Source organism: Lutra lutra, chromosome 10, assembly GCF_902655055.1.
Source record: "Lutra lutra chromosome 10, mLutLut1.2, whole genome shotgun sequence".
Classification (NCBI taxonomy): domain Eukaryota; kingdom Metazoa; phylum Chordata; class Mammalia; order Carnivora; family Mustelidae; genus Lutra; species Lutra lutra.
The window spans coordinates 18,952,398-18,973,078 of NC_062287.1; the positions used below are offsets into that span (position 1 = coordinate 18,952,398).

Genomic DNA, 20,681 nt, shown 5'->3' on the forward strand with positions numbered 1-20,681 from the left:
CCACTGTTTCTATTTAAAGAACATTTTTTTTTTTCAACATGGAGAATGTTTTATTCAATGTTTTTGGATAACGGTCTTTTAGAAGTGATCCAGCGACCATAAAAGTGGTAGGCACAAAAAATAGGTCATATTGTCAAAATATTATGCCACTTTAATATACCATGTCATTATAACAATGATTGGGGAAAATTGTTTACATTGGGTAAAATTTAGACAGGGCTGTGTTATTGTAAAAGAAATGTGAAGCTTTGTAAAATGTTTCTTTTTTTATATTAAAGAACTTTTTTTTTTTTTAAAGATTTTATTTATTTATTTGACAGAGAGAGATCACAAGCAGACAGAGGCAGGCAGAGAGAGAGGAGGAAGCAGGCTCCCTGCTGAGCAGAGAGCCCGATGCGGGGCTCGATCCCAGGACCCTGAGATCATGACCTGAGCCGAAAGCAGCGGCTTAACCCACTGAGCCACCCAGGCGCCCCTTAAAGAACATTTTTAAAGAACATTTTAACACAAATTTAAAGGGGCATGTTATCGAAAACTAAAAATATATTTATGGAAGGACGCAGGTGTACTTACTGAGTGGCTGTGATCATAAGGCACGTGGAACCTGAGCTCATGAGGATGCCATTCTCAGTCGATCGTGATGTTTAGAGAAACTAGTAGCTATAGGGGCCTGAAACATCTTTGAACATTCCCGCCTCCCCCCCAGTCTTAAGGCTCTCATGAGAAAATGTCCTAATGGTAGGAAATGAAACTTCAAATTCCAGCCCATTAGACACAGTCTGCTCTGTCCAAATAAACCTGTGTTTACTGGCAGTGAGAACAGCAGTATGTTCCGAAGGCACTATTTCTGGACACCTGTCACGTTAATAAGTTCTTGCCTCCATAAAGGATGATGACAAATATTGGATCCTTTCTCTGGCTGACTCTTTTTGTGTTAAGACCAGACTAATCAGGAAATAATTGTCACAGACAGACTCTGTATTGGTTAGCTGAGTATGTCTGCCATTACTTGTTAATTGATTGAAAAATTGGCATAATGATTACAGACCTATGTTCACTCAGGGAAACAGAAGTACTGTGTCCTGAGTATCCCTGCTTCTCTTACATGACTTACTACTTTAAACTTTATGTTAAAACTACTTAATGTAACTACTTCATGCCCATGTCTTAACTTCCTTATTAGATGATAAGCTTCTGGAGAACAAGGAGGATCTTGGATTTATTGCTGAAATACCATGCCGATTAGCCTGAGTGCTGAATGTAGTAGGCACTCAGTAAGTAGAGTAATTGTCGAATAAATAAATGGTTGGCAGATGTTGCAGAAATACCGCAAAACAAAAATATAAAAATATCCCACGCAGAATAGGGAAAAATCAGAAGCTTTTGTTTAGGTAAAGAAGAGAAAGTAGATGAGGCATGGAGAACGGGGTCTGGTTCTTGCAATAGGTAGTCGTAGTTTGTGGGGAATCATCGTAATCGTGGTTAAAGTGTGCTGGGCACCTGATAGTAGGTCACGGGTTAGGTCATTGACAACCTAGCCACCGTATGGGTTGTTGCCATCACCTTTGTGTAGATGGAGCAGAGGCATCGAGAAATGTGGTTGACTTGCTCAGGGTCCCATAGCTATTACGCAGGGATCTGAACTCAGGTCTAATTCCAGAATCCCCGTGTGAAATCACAGCACACACACCTCCGGGACAGGTGTCAGGCTCCAATCAGTTACGAATGTGATTTTTCTAGGCTTGTCCTCTCACCCAGCCAGCTCTCGGCCAACAGTAAATTCTTGTGTCCTTGGCCAGGAGTCCTTCACTGTTAAGATGAGTGGACGCTCGCTCCATTCATCAGTTTGTGAAGGGGTCCTCCTCACGTGTGACTTAGATGAGAAGGGAGAAGTTTCCATTTGGTGGGAGGAGAGCAGGAGCAGCTGGCTTTGGGCGGATGGGCGCTCCCTCCCCCGAGAAAACCTGAGTTTATAAGCTCCCTTCTGGGTCCCCGATACCATCAGTCACCCTGAATTTCTCCTGAGGATAAACCGGGAGGATCAGGGTGGGTAATTAGAAATCTGCCTTGTTTCTCCCATCTGGCAGGAGAGATGTTTTCTTTTGTTATGCTTGTGATTAGGATGAGTGAAATCAGGTGAGGTCCCCTCTCCTGGCTAGTGGGGTTTCTCTAAGGTGTGTGTCTCTTTCCTGACAGGAGGGCTGTACCACCTGCAGGTCACCCTTCTGTCCAGCAGCAGAAAGAGCTGTGATCTGGAACACACTAATGAAGGAGACGGACAAATGAGCCAGCACTCAGGCGGGCAGGCAGGTTTCCAGGCAGCTGTGAGAGATCTCAGGAGATGAAGGGGAGAGGGATGTAGGCTAGAGAGAGAGGGGGTCCTCTTTGGGATTTCCATAACCAGACAGAGCAGAGCCGAGGAGGCCAGGAAGTCTCCAGGGAGAAGGGATGTCCAGAGCTGCCTTGACAGAGGTCACGCTAGGCTCCGCCTCTGAGGCCAGCAAGAGAGGAGATTTGGTCCTGGCCTGGCTGAGGAGAGGCTCTGAGGCTAGCGTGAGAGGAGGGGGTTCATGGGACTCAGCACGGGCCTCACCTTTCCGCTTTTCCTCTTTTCACCAACCACAGTACTCCCTTACCTTGGGGCTAGGGACAGCCACCAGCGGTAGGAAGAGAACTGGACCCCCCCCACCCCCACCCCGGAGCCTCAGTCTCTTCCTCCCTGAAATGTGGCTTAGTAATACCTCCCTGGGCATTGTGAGACTCACAGGATGTAATGTAGGGGAGACTATTTGACGCTCTAGAGTGGCCCCCCTGCTTCCATCCTGTGTTCCTCTCCAGTCAGCTGGGGTGGTGAAGCCGCTGGGGGTGGGATGAAGCTGGCTGGAGCCTGGCTTTGCCCTTGCCCATCCTGTTGGAGGCCTGAAGGAACATTCTGGATTAGCAGATTGTGAAGGAGGGGCAGAGAAGGATGGGGCCGGGGTGGGGGGGAGTGGTACGTCTCTCCATTTTTTATCTTTACTTTTTGTTTAACTCCAGTGCCCTGAGTGATTCCTTGGGGTCCCAGAGGCAGAAGGAAGCCGACTCGAAATGAACTGAGCCCTGCTGGCTTTCCACACAAACCTCGGGACCTCTGCTGCTCTGTGGCCCGTGCCACCCCTCCTCTCCTCTCCCTGCCCCTGTCCTCCCTACAGTGGACTGGTGGGGCTGGAGGGCAGGGGTGTGCACACGGGTCCCAGCACCGGAGGGGAGGGGCAGGCTGGGGAGGCTCCCAGCTGGGAGCTGACACAGATGAACAGACCAGAAGGCGAGGCCAATGCCTGCAGCCCACACTGTCACCCCAGAGCCAGTGACTAATAGTGGCAGAGGGTGGGGAGAGGAGACTGGGGGATGGGGGAGGAGGGGACAGGGAAGTGGGGAGCACCTAAGTGGGTGCTGCTCTGGCCATCTGCCGTCCTCCCCTCACACAGGCCCTATTGACTGCGGTTTGGGATTTGGAAGAGGATTCTGGCTGGAGGACGAGGAGGCTTGTTGAAATGGAGTGTTTCCGAGGCTGCTCCTCCCCCGCTGCTCCTCTCACCAGCTTCCTGACCTCCAAAATGCTCCTTAAATATAACACTCCCAGCGCCTGACGACTCCCCTGCCTGAGCTCGGAGCTTTGATTCCCCAACGTGTGACTGCAGCACTGCTTTGCCCCAGTTCTGCCAGCTCCTGGAGGCCCGCAGCTCTGCCCTGGTCCTGCGGCTCTCCTCTCCTCTGGAGGCGTGCGCAGGGTCCAGAAGCTCAACGTAGAGGGGGAGCCTCGGGGATCATGTCCACGGTCTATTTTCTGCTCCAGATAGGCTCCCAGTAACTTCCCAAGGTCATGAAGAGGTGTGAGCTTCCGGTGGTGGAAAGAGCCTCTGACGGTGGGAGGCAGGGGGCCGAACTCTCTGGTGAGTTCTAGGCTCACAGCTGCCAGGTTTCCTGTGGCTGAGGCCTTGGGTGTCTGGGTAGCTCTATGCCCTGGTTCAGAGACCTCCCACCAACCAGTCTTTCCTTAGAGATGAGGCAAGAAGCACCAACCCTGATTTTGTTGGCCTGGGAAAGGAACAGTACTGGGGTGCTGAGACCTTCAGGCTTGTAGGAGGCCAAAAGAAAGTCAGAGCAGCTAAAATCAAAAAGGAATTTCTGGGGAGCCTGGGTGGCTCAGTGGGTTAAAGCCTCTGCTTTCGGCTCCGGTCATGATCCCAGGGTCCTGGGACCACATCGGGCTCTCTGCTCGGGCAGGGAGCCTGCTTCCCACCCCCCTCTCTGCCTGCCTCTCTGCCTACTTGTGATCTCTCTCTGCCAAATAAATAAATAAAATCTTTAAAAAAAAAAAAAAAGGAACTTCTTCCAACTTGCATTCTAAACCCAGTAAAATTTGGAAGAAACCACTGTATTATAGCGAGAGGTTAGGAGGATACACCTCAACCTTAAGTTAACCAGACCTATAAACACAACAAATTTGGGAATATCCATGAGCCTGGGAAGGCTCAGTTTTTGAACTTAGGTCTTTGAAAATGCAGGTAACACAAATTGTCACTGTCAGCCCCTTCCCACCACCGTCCTGCTGCCTTGTCCATTCTGTTCACAAAGACCCAAAGGAGAATACTGGTGTCAGGTATTTTCTAGTTACTTTGTTTTTGCTAAATACTGAATAATTATAAAGATTATTTATAAAGCATTAAATATGAGGGCGCCTGGGTGGCTCAGTGGGTTAAAGTGTCTGCCCTCGGCTCTGGTCATGGTTCCAGGGTCCTGGGATTAAGCCTTTCATCAAGCTCCCCAGCTCGGCAGGGACTCTGCTTCTCCTTCTCCCTCTGTCCCTCCTCCCAGCTTGTGCGCATGTGCTTGCACTCTCTTTCTTTCAAATAAATAAAATCTTAAAAAAAAAAAGCATTATGTATAAAGCATACAAAAAGAAAAAGCAATAAGCACAGTATACTTCTTGCCTGTCCTGCTGATTCCACCGTCTGCCCCACGCTTTAAAGGTGAATGTCGACATTGTCATGTGCTTGATTTTTTTTTTTAATTTTAATGGACACAGGCTGTCTAGCTGTACAGATCCAGAATGCCTGCACACTCTGAGTGCTGATGAGGCCGAGCACCTTATCCGTATATGAATTTGAGCTGTCTTGTTCCCTCTTTGTTCTCTAGCTGCATGTGCATGGGATCACACTCTGCATTCTTCCCTGATTGGCCTTCCTCTCTTCAGCATCGTTTCCCGAGATTCCCACCTTTGCTTGGGATGGTGATTTATAAATTTTCTGGAAGTTATATGCGATGGGCACTGTAAGAAAATCCCAGTTATTTGTCCTTTCTGCTGTTGGTAGACCTCCATCTCCTGGCGTGGGGGTTTGTTTCTGCAGACCGTATTGCTACATAGCGTGCCGTCTGACGTTTCCCCTGCACCTCTCTTACTGGAAGCTTCTACGGTGGCTGAAATGGAACCGCTAGCTGTTAGGGGATGCGTTCCTTCAACTTGCCCACGTAATACCAGATGGTTTGCTTCGGTAGTTGAACCATGATACATGTCTACAAGCTCCTTTCCGTCATTTTTATGACCAGACTTTTTAACTTTAGCCAATTAGATGGGTATGAAAGGACATCTCATTGGCATTTTAGACTTGCGTTTTCCTGAGCACTAATGAGGTGGAGCACCTTTTTATATATTTATTGATCATTTCCTCTCCTGAAAGTGCTTATTCAAATCCCTTGTCTATTTTTCTAATTGTTTTTCTTTTTCTTATTGATTTGTAGAGTGTGTGTTTTTTTTTCAATAAATTCTGTGAACAGTTCCTTTTTTTATTATATTTGCTGCAAAAAGCTTCTCCCAGAGAAGACTTGTCTTTTCTCCTTCTTAATTTTTTTAATTTTTAGATTTTATTTATTTATTTGACAGAGAGAGATCACAAGTAGGCAGAGAGGCAGGCAAAGAGGGGGCAGAGCAGGCTCCCTGCTGAGCAGAAAGCCCCATGTGGGGCTCGGGGTTCAATCCCAGGATCCTGAGATCATGACCTGAGCCGAAGGCAGAGGTTTAACCCACTGAGCCACCCATGTGCCCCTTTTTTCTCCCTCTTTATGATCAGTTTTGATGACCAGGTGTTCACAGGTTTACTGTGGTTGAGTTTCCTCAGCCTTCTCCATTCTGGACGTTGTTTTTTTGTGTGTGTGTGTGAGTTGTTGAGGAAACCCTCAGGCCGCCATCTGTGTGAGGATCAGTTGGTAATTATTACTGATGAGGGGAGATGGTTTTTCCTCCTTTAGTCTCTGCCAAGGTCAAAAACAGGGCTGTCCTTTAGTTGCTCAGCAGCATGTGGGAGTTTCTTTTAAGCTAATTCTTAGGGTGAGGGTAAGCTGGCAGGGCCTACTTGATGAGGTGATCTCCTTTCCCTTCTCACATTTGTGGGCCTCTGGTGTTGTCTCTGTCCACCATGTTCTGTGAGGTCCAGAAAGCCCCAAGTCCCCATTTCGAAGGTTCTACAAGTGCCTTCTCTAGAAAACATACCCATAAGGCCTTCTTTAATTTTCTGGGTTTCTGCCCTCCCTAAATTTGTGGCCTCTAAGTATGTCTCACTGTTTTGATAGCTCATCAAGCATTTTAAAAGAATTTCCTTTTTTTTTCTTCCTTTCTAGATGTTTTATTTTATCCAGCATTTTTAGTTGTTTTTAGCAGGAAGGTCCATCAGCATATCTAGTCTGCTATATTGCCAGAAATAGAAGTCTTTGGACTTTCGTTTTTTCTTAAAAAAATTCTTTCCCTTCCATGGAGGGCCTGGGTGGCTCAGTCAGTTGAGCATCTGACTTTTGGTTTCAGCTCAGGTTGTGATCTTGGGATGGTGAGGTCGAGCCCTGTGTCAGGCTCTGTGCCCAGTGCAGAGTCTACTTGTCCCTCTTCTTCTACTCCTCCCCTGACAAGCTCGCTCTCGCTCTCTCTCTCTCTCTCTCTCAAATAAATGAATAAATAAAATCTTAAGAATAAATTCTTGCCCTTCCTGAAATACAGACATCAAGGAGCAGCCAGATTTCAGAGTCAGGCAGAAGCAGGAGAATCGAAAGCACCTTCCTGACCATTAATCCACGCATTCACCCCCCCAGAGTAATCTAGAATTATGTCAGTGCTGACAGCTTGCCAGTCAGGAACCTTTCCAAACCGTACAAAATGGTCTGCCCTCTGTGAGAAGACCCAGGAGGGAAATAACACTGAGTGAAGAATGTCTTTCATCTTGCTTGGTTTTATTCTTTATTTCAAGGAAAGATAGAAATCCCATGGCTCTTTAAAACCCTATTTCTATCATTTTTTAAGATTTTCTTATGGACCACGACAATGGAGTCAGGCTCTAGAGCTCTCTGAAAAGCTCTGGTTTCAGAAACCGGAAACAGCCAAGGGGAATTTGAGGCAGGTGATTGCCTCCCAGCCCACAAGGCTCTCCTTGTCTCGTTACTCACATCACATTCATACACTGATAACGTAAGCAAGCTAACTCATCAGCACTAGTAGTGGAAAGAAGGAGCTAACTTGACTCAGCATCCTTTTTCACCTGTTGCCTGGGTTCTTTTTGCCTTGGGAGCGTGTGAGCCCTTATCCATCAACTTGTCTGATAGATTTTTTTTTTTTTTAATAAGCGTAGATCATGATTAAGAGACTGGGTTTTGAGGTTGAACATGCCTGAGTTCAAGTTTCAAGCTTACAGCTTGTGGGCCGTTTAGCGTTAGGCAGATCTTAGGTGCTATACTTGCTTTCAACGGCACTGCCTGAAAAATGATGATCATCACCACTTTGTAATATGGATATGGGAGTTAAATGAGATAATGCAACTAAAGGTTTAGCATGACACCTGACAGTGTATGCTTCCAATGCATTCTTATTAATAGTTGCAAGGAGTTTAAAAAAAAATAGGTAAAGAGTTAAAGCCAAAAGAATTTTAAAATAGTGATTTGCTTTGCATGGAATATTGGAAACTTTGATGCAGGTTTTATGTGCTATCTGTGATCAGAGCAGTCCGTGGGGCAGTATGAGAACAGTCTCATCTACCTAGAGTACTCTAAGTGACATTTGTCCAGGAGCTGGTGTCACTGGTCTTGGGAGGCCCTTTGAATGAATTATCTGGGTTGTAAAGGAGAACTTCAGCTTCCCTGCAGTGTCTTTTGGTGCCGGCATATAACTAAAGATGTGTTCAGAAGTCTCGAAAGCATTTCAGTGTTGTCTAGCCTAGGGGCTGTGGATGGAGGAGGGAAAGTCCATAGCCCCAAACTGCTTTGGGAGGACGTCTCTAAAAGCTTTGGACCCCATAAAGAGTGCTTCTGCTGGACCATCTGGACACTGGAGGGAGGCTGCAGTATTTTAGTTTGGTTCGAATAAGGCCACTTCAGTTAACCACTTGCGAATAGTGCCTACTGCATACAGTCCCTCCTAAGTCAGTGGACCTGAGCACGATGCACAGTGCCTGCCTCCACAGAGTGTGCCATCTAAAAAAAGGAAGGCAGGTAATAAACGCGTAATTGCAGGTACAGTGAGTATCACCGGTGGGGCTCTTTCATTCCAGTTTTTCTTGACCGTCACCATGGAGGGCCAGGTGTAGATGGTGTACGTACAGCACGTACGGATGTCTGCAGATGACTGCTTCGAGGCAGGTTTCGGGGAAAAGGCTTAATATGGTTCAGTTGAAGGTTGCTATTTCATAATTAATCTCCTCTTTGTTTGTTCTCACCCATCCGCATTATTGACCCAGATAGTCTGTAACCTAGGGGAGGACAAAAAGAAAAAAAATTACACAGCCAGGGAGGTTGCTGGGGCTGGAACACAGTGGGCCCAGACTGGAGGATTTTAAGAGTGAATTCTATGTTCTCGTTGGGGTTGACCGTCTCCGTGCCTCCTCCCTTTGATGCTCTGCCGGTTCTGAGTCGTCTTAGAGCCCCGTATTGGTGATAAAACATTGCCTAGATTCAACACTGGGCCTTGCAGCCACCTTAAAAGGATGCTGGGGCCCCAGGTGACGGGGCGAAGCTGCTGCCTCACCGAGCCCCAGAAGTGGTGGTGAAGCACTTTCCCCAGCAGGGGAAGGAACTGTTGTGTGTGCGGTGAGCGCGCTCCCTGGCTCTCGGCTCTCAGGATCTCACCCCGGAGCTTGCCCCGCCTTGCAGGGCAGAGGGTGAGAGGATTCCACTTAAGGTGGCCTTGAGCAGCTCACCTTTGGACACCCGGGCACTAACCCTCTCCCCAGCCTTCAGGTCTGCAGGGCTTTGGGTTCCTGAGGTTAGCAGAGGGCCTGGGGTCAGCTCTCGTCCCCACCCGCCCCCCACCGGGTGTGGCATTTTAACCCTTCGATGGATGCTGGGGAAGTGCCCGCCTTCCGCTGTTCCTGCCCCTCTCCTCTTCCTTCCCGGGAGTCACGGGAGTCACGTTGCTAGCTCACTCACCCACCCTCTCCCTGACTTTCTGTCCCATGCCGGGACAAAACATGTGCTGTGTCTTTAAATGGGCGGAAGTGGCTGGCAGTGCTTTGCTTGGGTACTGCATTGATGAGGAGATTATATGGAGCTGCGGGAGCTGCCGCCTGCGGGAAGAGAGGTGCAGGTTCCGCTTGCTTCTCGCTCTCCTGCCGGGCTCTCCTCGGGTCCTTGCCCCGAGGCTGCCCTGAGCCGGCGGGAGGCGAGGGTGGGTGGGTGGCCAGCCGGCCTGCCTGTTGACAGCCCCTCCGGGCTTGTTTTGCAGCCTGGCCAGCGTGGCCCGTCCCCATCAGGAGCTGGCAGCGGCAGCCACAGCTTGGGCGGGCGGCTCCAGCCCCAGGCTGGATTTGCAGAAGCTGCCCTTGGCCTCCGAGCCCAGCACGCAGGGGTCCTTCTGGCTGGCGCTTGCTTTCCCTCTTTCCCTGTCTTCTTTCTCTCTCTGTGTTCAAGTCACATTACATGGGATTCTGTTCTTTGGGGACTTCGTCATCTTTTCAAATATGTCCTGGGACCTCCGGAGCTGTCACGGGGATGCTAAGGACACGGTCAGTGGATTCTCGTGCCCGTACTAATGAAAGGATTCAAGCTCTCCTGGTAAGTAGAGGAGGGATACAGCACCTTCCTCTTCGTCATCGTCATCGTTCTTCAACCAGGTCCTTGTCCATGTCCGCCCCACCCCCGCCAGCACCTCTGTATCCTTAGGAGGTCTCCTTCACACAGACAGCCCTCGAGGGGTCCGGGGTGGGGGCGGGCGCACTCTGCAAAGTTGGGTCACCCTCTCTGGCTTATCCTTGCTTATCCACTGCGCTGCTGCAGTGTTTTCTGCCAGCATCTTCTTGGGGGAGGGGTCTGGTGGAAGTTGGGGGGTGGGGGCCGTGGAGAGAAAGTACAGCTGCAAAGAGTCTCCAACTTTGAGGGACCTTGTACAGAGGGAACTTGGTAGAGAAGGGACCCTTGCATGAGGGCCGGGGGGGGGGGTCGTCTCAGGCTGGAGGTGGGTGCGGTGATACCCCTCCCAGCCCAACAGACATCACCAGGGGCTGTGCTCACCCTGTTCCTTAGGGTACCCTCATTCTGGGAGGCAGGCTCTGATTGCCTGGAGGCTTGTCTTTGAGGAGACTGTCATGAGGGCCAGGTTGCCTCCTCTGGCATCTGAAGGAGAAGGGGTGGCCCCTACCACCGTGCCCACCACCACCTGCCCGCCATGGGGTGCGCGCGCGCACACACACATGCTCTGTTGGTGCCTCTTCCGGAGCCTGATGTTGGCATATTAAAGCCTCTTCGTGCCTGACATGTGTGAGGTTGCTGTCTGGTGGCCGCAGACGTAGTCAGAGTATTTTTACCTTCCATTTTAAAAATAAAACCCTCACCTCTCCCTTTTCTCCTTTGAATCGGGTGGGTGGGTAAATTGGCTTTTTATCTGCTTGAGAAACTGGAGCTTTTGCCTGGAAAACTTTGTCATGGTACTCCCTGCAGGGTGACGCGTGCAGTTCAGAGGAGGAAGGCTCTTAGGGCTGGCGGGGAGCGGGGTGGGCAGGTGCTTTCTCTCCTTGAGGACAGTGGAGGCCCAGAGGAGGAGAGTTTGGGAGAGTTCCCTGCAGGGATGCACCCTGCCTTCCTTGCCGCTGGGAGCCGTCCACCCGCAGTCCGTCTGCGGTGGGACCGTGGGAGGTGATCTCTCTGGGTTGGGAGGTTGATTTTAAGAGTCAGGGTAGGAATCGGGCAGTTTAGTACATGGGGTCCTAACCCGGATCTGGATTACATCAGGCTTTCCAGAAACCCCTGCTGTGACCCTAGGTTAAGGTCTGACAGAATTACTCTAGTCCAGTCCTCCTCCTTTAGGCAAGAAGGTTAAGCAAGGAGCTCGTTCTTGTGAGCTTAACTCTTAAAAACTGAGGTCCTGAGGAATGGTCACCATCAGGGACCCCCCCCCCCCCCGCCCGCACCACCAGCCTGTAACTTCTTCTCTTCAGGATCTGCTGTCACTCCCTCTTATATTTAACTCTTGTGCTGGAAACCCCCCTCCGAGGTGGAGGAAATGAGGGAGAGGTACTGCAGTGGCCTCATGGCTTTCTTGGGGCCAGGTTCCTTATTCCTTCAGGGTTGGTTGGAAGGGATCGGCAGAATCTTAGTCACTGAGAATTCCAGGCCCAGTCAGCACCATTTAGAGGCGCCACTTTATTCCTCAGCAGAGCCAAGCTGGGCCTGTAACTTGGGTGAGGCCTCCGGGAAAGGCCCGGGTCCTGCTGGGTGAGTGGGGACACTGGGCTCACCATCAGAAACCACTCCACATCCTTCCCTGCTCCTGCTCTCCGCATGGCCGAGTTGGGACTGAGGAGTGCTTGGTCGTCTCTGCTGAGGAGACATCACTTTGGTACAGAATGCTTCTCTGCTCAGCCTGGGTTGGTCCTTCAGGGACATGTAGAGATCAGGGTCTTTAAAAATCTGCCTCGAGTAACCCTTGATATGTTTCAGTAGACCAGGGTGATGCTGGGAACTGGAACTGGGATAACCTTGTCCCTTCCAGCCAAATAAAATACTACAAGGATGGGGAGGTTTGGCCATTGATGCCTGGACAGTGTTAGGCCCTGTGAGTCACTATTTCCTTAGGTGTAAATATACTGGTCCGTGTTGGCCCAGGGGCCAGGCTCACGTGTGTGTTGTGAGTGTTTGGGCTTGCGTGCAGCTCCCTTTGGTGGTTCCCCATGCCTGGGAGCACTCTTCCTCTGTCCACAGGGAGACCTGGTAGGAACAAGGTGACCAAACAGCTTGGCTACCTTGTTCTGGGGGACGTTATCTGCATATGGAAGAGGATGGAATTAACTAACTTCCTAGTGTTTGCGTCATTTCTAGAAACATTTCTGGAACACCAGCTATGTGTTGGTGGTGTAAAAAATGATGATGATGATGCTGGGGCGCCTGGGTGGCTCAGTTGGTTAGGTGCCTGACTCTTGATCTCGGCTCAGGTCTTGATCTCATGGTCGTGAGTTCAAGCCCTACCTTGGGCTACACACACACACACACACACACACACACACACACACACACACAGATATAAATGATGATAACGCTGATAATCACAGTAGTAACGGCAGCTGACATTCACTGAGTGCTCACGACATGTCAAGGACCACACGAGGCACTTTATAGGTGTTGAGTCCCGCAGAGCTCACGGCGTTGTGCTTCAGGCCCTCATTTTACAGAGTGAGCCGTGAGCCATCTGAGACGCGGGGCCGGTGTACAGTCAGGCGTTGGATTTGTGGGTCATTTTCCCTTGGGATTCACCTGTGCTTGGTTGCTCTTCTGTGGTGCACTTTTCTCAGCAGGTAACGACATCATAGACTGGCTTTTCTCCCCCTGCTGCCCCCCTGCCTTGCGGTCTCTTTGCCTTGTATTTATTTTGTTCGTTAGACTTTTAAAAGTGTAAGGAAGGGTAGCATCTTAGTCGATCCTTACTACAGGCCCATGATGCAGCTGGCATCTGCATTTGAGAGCAGGGGAAACTGAGGTACAGAGTGCTAAAAGGTTTTGGCTAAATTCCTGCAGACAGTTAGTGAAGAAGGCAGTAGGCTGCGCTCTTCTTACTTGACTCCTACTTCAGTTCACAACAACAGAGGTGTCTGCATTAGACCAGCCTTCCCAGAGGACAGGGGCAAGGTCCGCATGTCCGCTCTGCCTCCATCCTTTTGATCTGCGCATGTGGACAAAGTCATGGTAATTTTCACAGTCCTGTGCTTAGGCATCGTGGGGTTAAAAAAATGTAAAGGGTACTGCCTCTGACTTCTAGGGGATTGGTAGTTTCACTGAGAGAATGAGACCCAACCCCTTTACACACACACACACACACACACACACACACCCCTTCCCCGCCCAAAGCCAGTCAGTAAATGCTAAGGGACAGATTCATGTTATTAGCAGCATGTTCTCTAGAAATTCAGAGGAGGCTGGAATTCGTTGCATCTGGGGTAGCAAAGAAACTTCCTGGAATCATTGGGACTTGAGTGGGGGCATGAAGGCTGGCCAGCGTTAGGTAAGTAGAGCCCATCCTTTGTACGGCGCTAACACCCCCCTCAGGGTGTTGGGGGTTATCACAGGGGATGCTTTTGGATGATGCGGGTCAAGGTACATGTCTGTGATTGACAAGTGGCGGGATGGCGAGGGGGAAATCTTCCCACTGTTCAGCCTCCCTTCTCAAAAGATCCTGTGGTTCTGTCTCCCGGGAATTTGGTGCACAAGGTAAGGGCAGAGGACAGAGAGAGAGAGAGAGAGAGAGGAGGCGGTCCATGCAAACACATAGGACTGCGAAAGAGTCATCGTGACTCTGGAACACATGCAATTTGGAGGCCATAAGATGTTTTAAAAGAATAATTCAGGGACGCCTGGGTGGCTCCGTCGGTTAAGCGTCTGCCTTCGGCTCAGTCCTGGGACCGAGTCCTGCATCGGGCTCTCTGCTCGGCGGGGAGCCCGCTTGTCCCTCTGCCTGATGCTCCCCCTGCTTGTGCTGCCTCTCTCTCGCTCTCTCCGACAAATAAATAAAACCTTTAAAAAATAAAGAATTAAAAAAAAGTCAAAGAACAACTCAGTCCTCCTTAGCGTCTCCATGGTTATCATTTCTTTCTTTATTTTGGGGCGGGTGTGCGATGCAAAGATACCCCGAATTCCTAGGGCTTCAGAACCTCGAACGCCAAGATCTCCAGTTTCGTGGGGCTGCGCCGTGGACAGATTATTTTGGCCCCCACAGGACTCTGCAGAGTGTAGTGACATCTGTCTTGCTTCTCCGTCCTTGTGCTCCTGGGCTTCACATCTGTTGGGGTTGGTGGGTGCTGGAGGCTCGGGCAGACCTTCAGGAAAGTCAGTGTGTTGCAGGAATCCGGTTCCGGGAAAACAGTAAAGAGGCCTGGGTTCTTGACACCTAGAAGGGGGAGGCATTTCTGTGGCCAGGCTGTGGTCCCCAGAGGAGAGGAATTTTGAGCTTCTCTTTGTGTTTGAGTGGGTGAGTGAGGATTCGTGGTACTTTCACACTGTTTATTTAAGACTATGAGTGCTGTGTAAAGGAACCTGCTCGCTTATGTCCTCACCAGTAGCTGGGACAGAAATTCATTTTTGCATTCCTCCATGGCTCCTGGAGACTCGTGGTCAGCCATGTTTCATCAGCTACCAGAAGTCCGTCGTCTCCTGTGCTTTTCTCCCCCTCTTCAGATCTGTTAATGCATGAAACACTTTCATGAAAGAAGAAATGGGTGAGGTTCCAAGAGAGAATTTAAATTAGACATAAGGAGAAAGTTTGGAATTTCTCCCTCTGGAGCGTCAAGATCAGGTCAGATCGTCTATGTTGGGAGGTTCTTTCGTGAGAAATTTTCTCTAGAGGCGGAGGAAGCATGGCCTCCTTGAGAGCCAGGCTTCCCAGTGACTCAGACGTTTACCAGGAGGTGAGCTGCAGTGAGGGTTGGGGTCCCTCAGTAGCTCCAGATTCTGGAGGGCCACCTTGGGAATCTGAACCTTGTCACCAACTCATTACCTGCTGGTGGCCTTGGTAGGCGACTTCTGTTTGCCTTGAGGAGTAGCTGTTTTGAAAGTGGGATTAAATGACAGCACTGGGCAGATGAGCTGGGCTCTCTGCTTTCTTTCCACGAATGGTTTAGAGAAAGGCTGTCGCCCGCAGAGAGCGGTGGCTTGTGATGTGGGGGCTTGGTATGCTTCTTTAGCCAGCAGGAAACACTGAACCTTCACTTGAAAATATTAAATACTCGGGGCGCTCAGTGGGTTAAGGCTCTGCCTTCGGCTCAGGTCATGATCCCAGGGTCCTGAGATGGAGCCCTGCATCGGGCTCTCTGCTCAGCAGGGAGCCTGCTTCCCCCTCTCTCTCTGTCTGCCTGCCTCTCTGCCTACTTGTGATCTCTCTCTCTCTGTCAAATAAATAAATAAAATATTTTTAAAAAAGAAAATATTAAATACTCATTCACAGACATCCCCCAGCAGACACCCTCTCTGGCTAACAGTGCAAGATTAACTTTATGATTCGGTGGGATGGGAATTGGGAGTTTCCCCATGGTCTGTTAAATCCAGGGCACTGAGTGCTGGTCACCTAAGCATTGAAATCCCATGAGTGGTCAGGATGGCTCTGGGCAGTGACTGAATCTTCTGACTTTACAGATTACCAAAAAAGAAAAAAAAAAAAAAAAACAAGTCCTACCTCATATCCAGCTCTGTACTTTGGGAGCTGCCCCTAGCTTGAGATAAGCGGCTGTCACCATGATTTTTTATGGTTCTAGTCACCATCATTATTATTTGAAGAAGAAAGAAATTTACTGTATTAGAATGTGAGATGGTTGGCAGAGACTGTGTCAGAACAAATCAGATTACGGGTATGGCAGTCCACCGCCCCGCCGCCGCCCCGTCCCTCCCTATCCCTGTCTCGTATTGCCCCCTGCTTCTCTGTGGGTTTGCCTTCTGAGGTTTCAGCTACCCATGGCCAACTGTGGTGTGGAGGCAGGTGCCCCTCCTGCTAGATCCTCAGAGGGTCCGTAGTAGCCCAGCGCTACGCCATCCCGCCTCCAGCATTCACTTCATTTCATCTCACCACGTAGACATTTTATCATCTCACCTCACCAGAAGAAGGGTGAGTACAGGGGCCCCTGGGTGGCTCAGTGGGTTAAGCCTCTGCCTTCGGCTCAGGTCATGATCTCAGGGTCCTGGAATTGAGCTCCGCATTGGGCTCTCTGCTCCGCGGGGAGTCTGCTTCCCCCCCACCCCTGCCCTCTGCCTATTTGTGATCTCTCTCTCTCTCTCCCTCTCTTGCTCTGTCAAATAAATAAATAAATAAATCTTTAAAAAAAAAGAGAAGAAGGGCGAGTACAGTGAAACGAGCTATTGTGACCGAGAGAGACCATAGTCACGTAGATTTATGACAGTGTGAGTGTTTTCTTATTATTGTTGTGAAACTCTTACTGTGCCTAATTTATTAATTAAACTTTATCATAGGTGTGTATGTACAGGAGAAGGGATAGTGTGTATATGTATAGGGTTTGGTAGTACCTGTGGTTGTGGGTGGCCACCGGGGGTCTTTGAATGGGTCCCCCATGCATAAGGGGTACCCCTGCGCCTGAGGGTCTCTGTTCTGGCTAGAAACCCTTCCTCCCGGCCGTTATAAGACTTACTGCCATTGAATTTTATTGCTGGAAGAGATGATTTAGGGTTTCTCATGAGAAAACGTGGAGAGGAATGCTTCTAATCCCTTGTCCAGAAGTCTGGTCATATGTTTCCTAAATGAGTTAAGGCGAAAGGATAGGTTAACTAGATATTGCTAGATGTTTTTATGTGTACTTACCTTTAACGTCCTTCTTTGGTTTATGTTTGCATAAAGATGTTGAATTAAACTGGATAGGCTTGGTTATGCTATGATAGCAGCTGCTGTCACACATCCTCCCCTCCCCCTGCGCAGACTCAGTCGCTCAACTCACAGTAAGTTAGCTCTTGAGCATGGCCACCCCCCCGCCCCCCCCCCCCCCCCGCCCCCGCCAAGACTTCCAGGGAGGTGATCCTCTGTGAGGCACGGGGCATGGCAGGTGGCTCCGTGATCCAGGTTTTAAGAATCTCCTGGCCCCTCCTCCATAGTCACCATAGAGGTCAGGAGAGCCTGGCCCCTCAGGGCTTCTCCTTGGAAGCAGGCACGCTGTCATTGCCCTTCAGCACTATCACATGGCCCTCCCTGACCACAGGGAGTCTGGGAACCAGGAGGCTTCTGAAGGGCAGAGGAGAGGAGAACCAGGAGTCTCGTTCAGCACCAGTTATGGGGACTACAGCTGCTTTTCTGGAAGCGGGGCCCTGGGTCCACTCCCCTTCTTAAAACCCGATGGCAATTTTCTTACTGCCTGTGGAATAAAGGTCTGGATTTGAACTGTCACGGAAGACGTTGTGTAACCTTAGGCCAGGGGTCAGCAAGCAACAGCCAGGGTTGGGGGACTCAAGTTCAGCTCCCTGCCTGCTTTAGTACAGCTTGCAAGCTATGTATGTTTTGTGGTTTTTGGTTTTTACATTTTTAAGTGGCTGTGAAAAAAGAAGGGTCATATTTCATGACATGTGAACATTGTACAAAATTAAGGTGTCAGTGTCCGTAAGTAAAGTTTCATTGGTACACAGTCACACTCATTTGTGGATGCCATTGTCTGTGACTGCTTTCATGATCCAGGGTCAGAGCTGAGCAGTTGTGACAGAGACCTGTGGCCCACAAAGATAAAATATTTATTATTTATTATCTAGCCCTAGACAAAGTTTACTTAGACAGATAAAGATGCCTCTCGAATGCAACAAATTGATGTTTTTGCTCCATGCTTTGTCTCCTTCTAAGCACTGTAATAGCGATCCTGATGATATGGACATCAGTAGTGGTAGCTAAAACTTAACATGACAGTTTACTATATCACATATATCTTAAATGTTTTCTGTAGATTAACTCCTAGCAGTCTTTTGAGCTATATATTATTATGGTGTGGATTTTACCAAGTGGTAATCTGAAGCACAGAGAGATTAAGTAATCAGCCTCAGGTCACACAGCCCCAAAGTGTTCAAGCTGGCAGTCTGACTCCAGAGTTCACACTCTTAACCACTGCAGGTGTAAAGCAATTGGAAGACAGGTCTTTGCCCATGAGAAGAGAGAAGACAAATACCCATGAAAAGTTAGAGGATTGGTCAAGGTAATTTATGGAGGCATTTAATGAATACAAATTATAACTACAAAGGTGGGCAAGAACAGAGAGGACGAGAGCAACATAAATGGAAAAGGGCTTGAAGGGAGGAGGTGGGACGTGACTAGGTCCTTGAGGATGGAAGCCACTGAGATTTCAAGAGAGTTTAGAGGGGTCTCTGAGGCAGGGAAGAAGCAAGAGCTAGACCACAGAAACCAGAGCGAGGCACTGATGGGAGGAGAGAGAGCTACGTGTTCTGGTCAGAACAGAGGGGTGTGCATGTGCAGAGTTCACGTGGTGTAAGACAGGTTTCACATACAGACAGCCTCACGGGTAAGGCAGGGTGAGTGGGGTTGCTGGACTCAGCTGTGTGAAGCCCTTGGGCTCAGAATGTCCAGAGAGGGAGATGTGTTTCCCAGCTTGGTGGGCAAGATGTTTGGGTGGGGAGGGGGGAGAACTGGAGCACAAGTGCCTGGCTTTTGGAAGCACACAAGAATAGGGTTACAAATTATAACTGTGTTTCTGTGAGCCAGCGAGCCTGCCTTCCTTATCTCATGAAACGGGAAAGGTCGTATTTATCCCATCTTATAGATAAGGAAACTGAGTCTCAAAGAGGTTTAGGTAACAGGCTCAAGACATCATGGTTAATGGTAAAACTGGGGTGAAATTGAAATGTCTGCCTCTAAAGCCTGTGCCCTTAACCTCTACACTACCGGAGTCTTTGACTGCATGAGGAAAGGGGTGTTTATTTGGTGGGAGTTTGGAGCTGTAAACTTAGCCATTCAGAAAGGGTTTGGCATGGAGGTGAGGCAGTCTTCTGGGGAGTGGTGCTCTCTGGGTCAGGTGATGTGTGGGAGACTAGTTCTGCTGCGGACTCACCCCTGTGCTGAGCCCTGTCCCTGGTCATCGCTGATCTGGTGGCTTCACTTTGGGGCTGGGTCAGGGCTTATTTAAAAAACAAACTAAGAGACAAAAAAAACTTGTAAAAAAAATTGTGAAATGGACCCTACCTCGAAAAGAAAGCATATAATATATCCGTACAGCTTAAAGGAGAATGAAGAAATAAATAAAGGAGAGTGAAACATTGTTCACCATCCAATTAAGCATTTTAACCATACCTAAATATTTGAAAGCCCTTCAGTTTGTCTGTTTGTTTTGTAAGATTTATGAAAACATTCAACGGCTGGGAGGACAGGTCCCAGAAAATGCAGATCTTGGGAACTGAGCACTGATGGGGCTCTGGAGTCTGGGCCCCATGCCCCTTCCCCACGGAGTGGGCAGGTCATGCTTCTCAGGCAGCATCTCCTTGTTCTAATGCTGACACGAATGGCTGCTCCATCACCGGGGAGGGGGGCTCCTTCCTTTTAGCTATGTGGGGGACCCTAAGGGACAGGTGCGAGTGGTTTTGCTCCTTTCTAGTTGTGGGATGCTAGGTGAGTTACCTATTCTGCCAAGCCTTGATTTTCTCATCTATAAAATGGGGCTAATCATGCCTGCCTTGGAGGGCTCTTGTAGGGATTGGGAGGATTAATGGAGATAAATCCTGGGAAGGTACTGAGGAGGAGGCCGGGCACGTTTGTAACCACCTTATAGATGTTACGTCGCTATTAACATTTTCATTGTCTTGTGTCTGATGTTGAAAGAGAGGGTGGTCATAGCCTTGCTCTCCACATACTGAAAATCCGCAGTTGTTACTCATGCCCTGGATAGATACAGAGAACTCTGACCCTTATCTTCCTTAGAGTAGCCAGGAAGGATAGTCTTAGTCCACAATCACTCAGTTTTACTACTTTCAGCTTAATAGCCTCCCAGATAGGTTTTAGTCTCATTGCTGGAACTCTCCTGTCTTCTGTCCCCCCATGGGTATGGTCACTCGGTCACTTAGCTGGAGCCTGGAACATGTTCTACCTCCAACTGAGTGTGTGACCTTCGGCAAGGCACCAGTGTCCTCATCTTTGAGATGACAGCTGAGATTAGAGCAGCAGATACTTTTCTCTTTCTAAACCCCCATGAACTTCAGGCTGGAGATCTCTGGAGTGTCGGACCCTTCTGTATTCTCCACAAGTTCCCACTGGATTCTTTCTGTCCCCTTCTGGAGCACACACTCAGCTGGTGATAGGAACTGGTCCTGGCCTTGGGGTGGGGGTGGGGGTTGGCCCCAGGAGTGGGGGAGCCAGACCTGGACGCCCTTCTCTGTAGGGTCTCACCAGCACCGCCTGTTACAGGAAAATTCCACAGAGGGACTCGCATACCTCTTCTGCTGTAGTGCAAATAGATTTATCTTCCAGTTAAGAGCTTTTTTTGGACCCATTCTCCCGAGACTGGGAGCCTTGCTGTTTCATAATAGCTTCCCTGCAGCGACCTCAACTTTTTATGCCTTACTGGGTGGCCGGTAGTTGGTATCCCAGTGGCATTAGGACGTGACATGCAAAATCCCTTTGTTTTCCAGAGGCTCAACTTGACAGACCTCAGGATGCAAATTTGGGGAACTCTTGACCTTTGGGCTTTTCGAAGGTGATCTGCCCT

General features: G+C 49.3%; 1 protein-coding gene across 9 annotated transcripts in view; it reads left to right on the plus strand.

Moving 5' to 3' along the window:
- The window catches only part of GRAMD1B (GRAM domain containing 1B), a 183,689-nt gene that overhangs the window by 79,276 nt on the left and 83,732 nt on the right, over positions 1–20,681 (plus strand). Inside the window, exon 5 of one of the 9 annotated variants that reach the window (XR_007120870.1) lies at positions 2,197–2,302. The exons of 6 other annotated variants lie outside the window; for them this stretch is intronic. Coding sequence is in view for 1 of the 3 variants with exons in the window: in XM_047690876.1 (XP_047546832.1) it covers positions 10,043–10,065 (23 nt within the window). In the remaining 2 variants the exon portion in view is untranslated. Of the gene's footprint in view, positions 1–2,196; positions 2,303–9,558; positions 10,066–17,272; positions 17,356–20,681 lie in introns of those variants that run through there. 2 more of the 9 variants (XM_047690876.1, XM_047690881.1) reach the window with 2 other exon arrangements.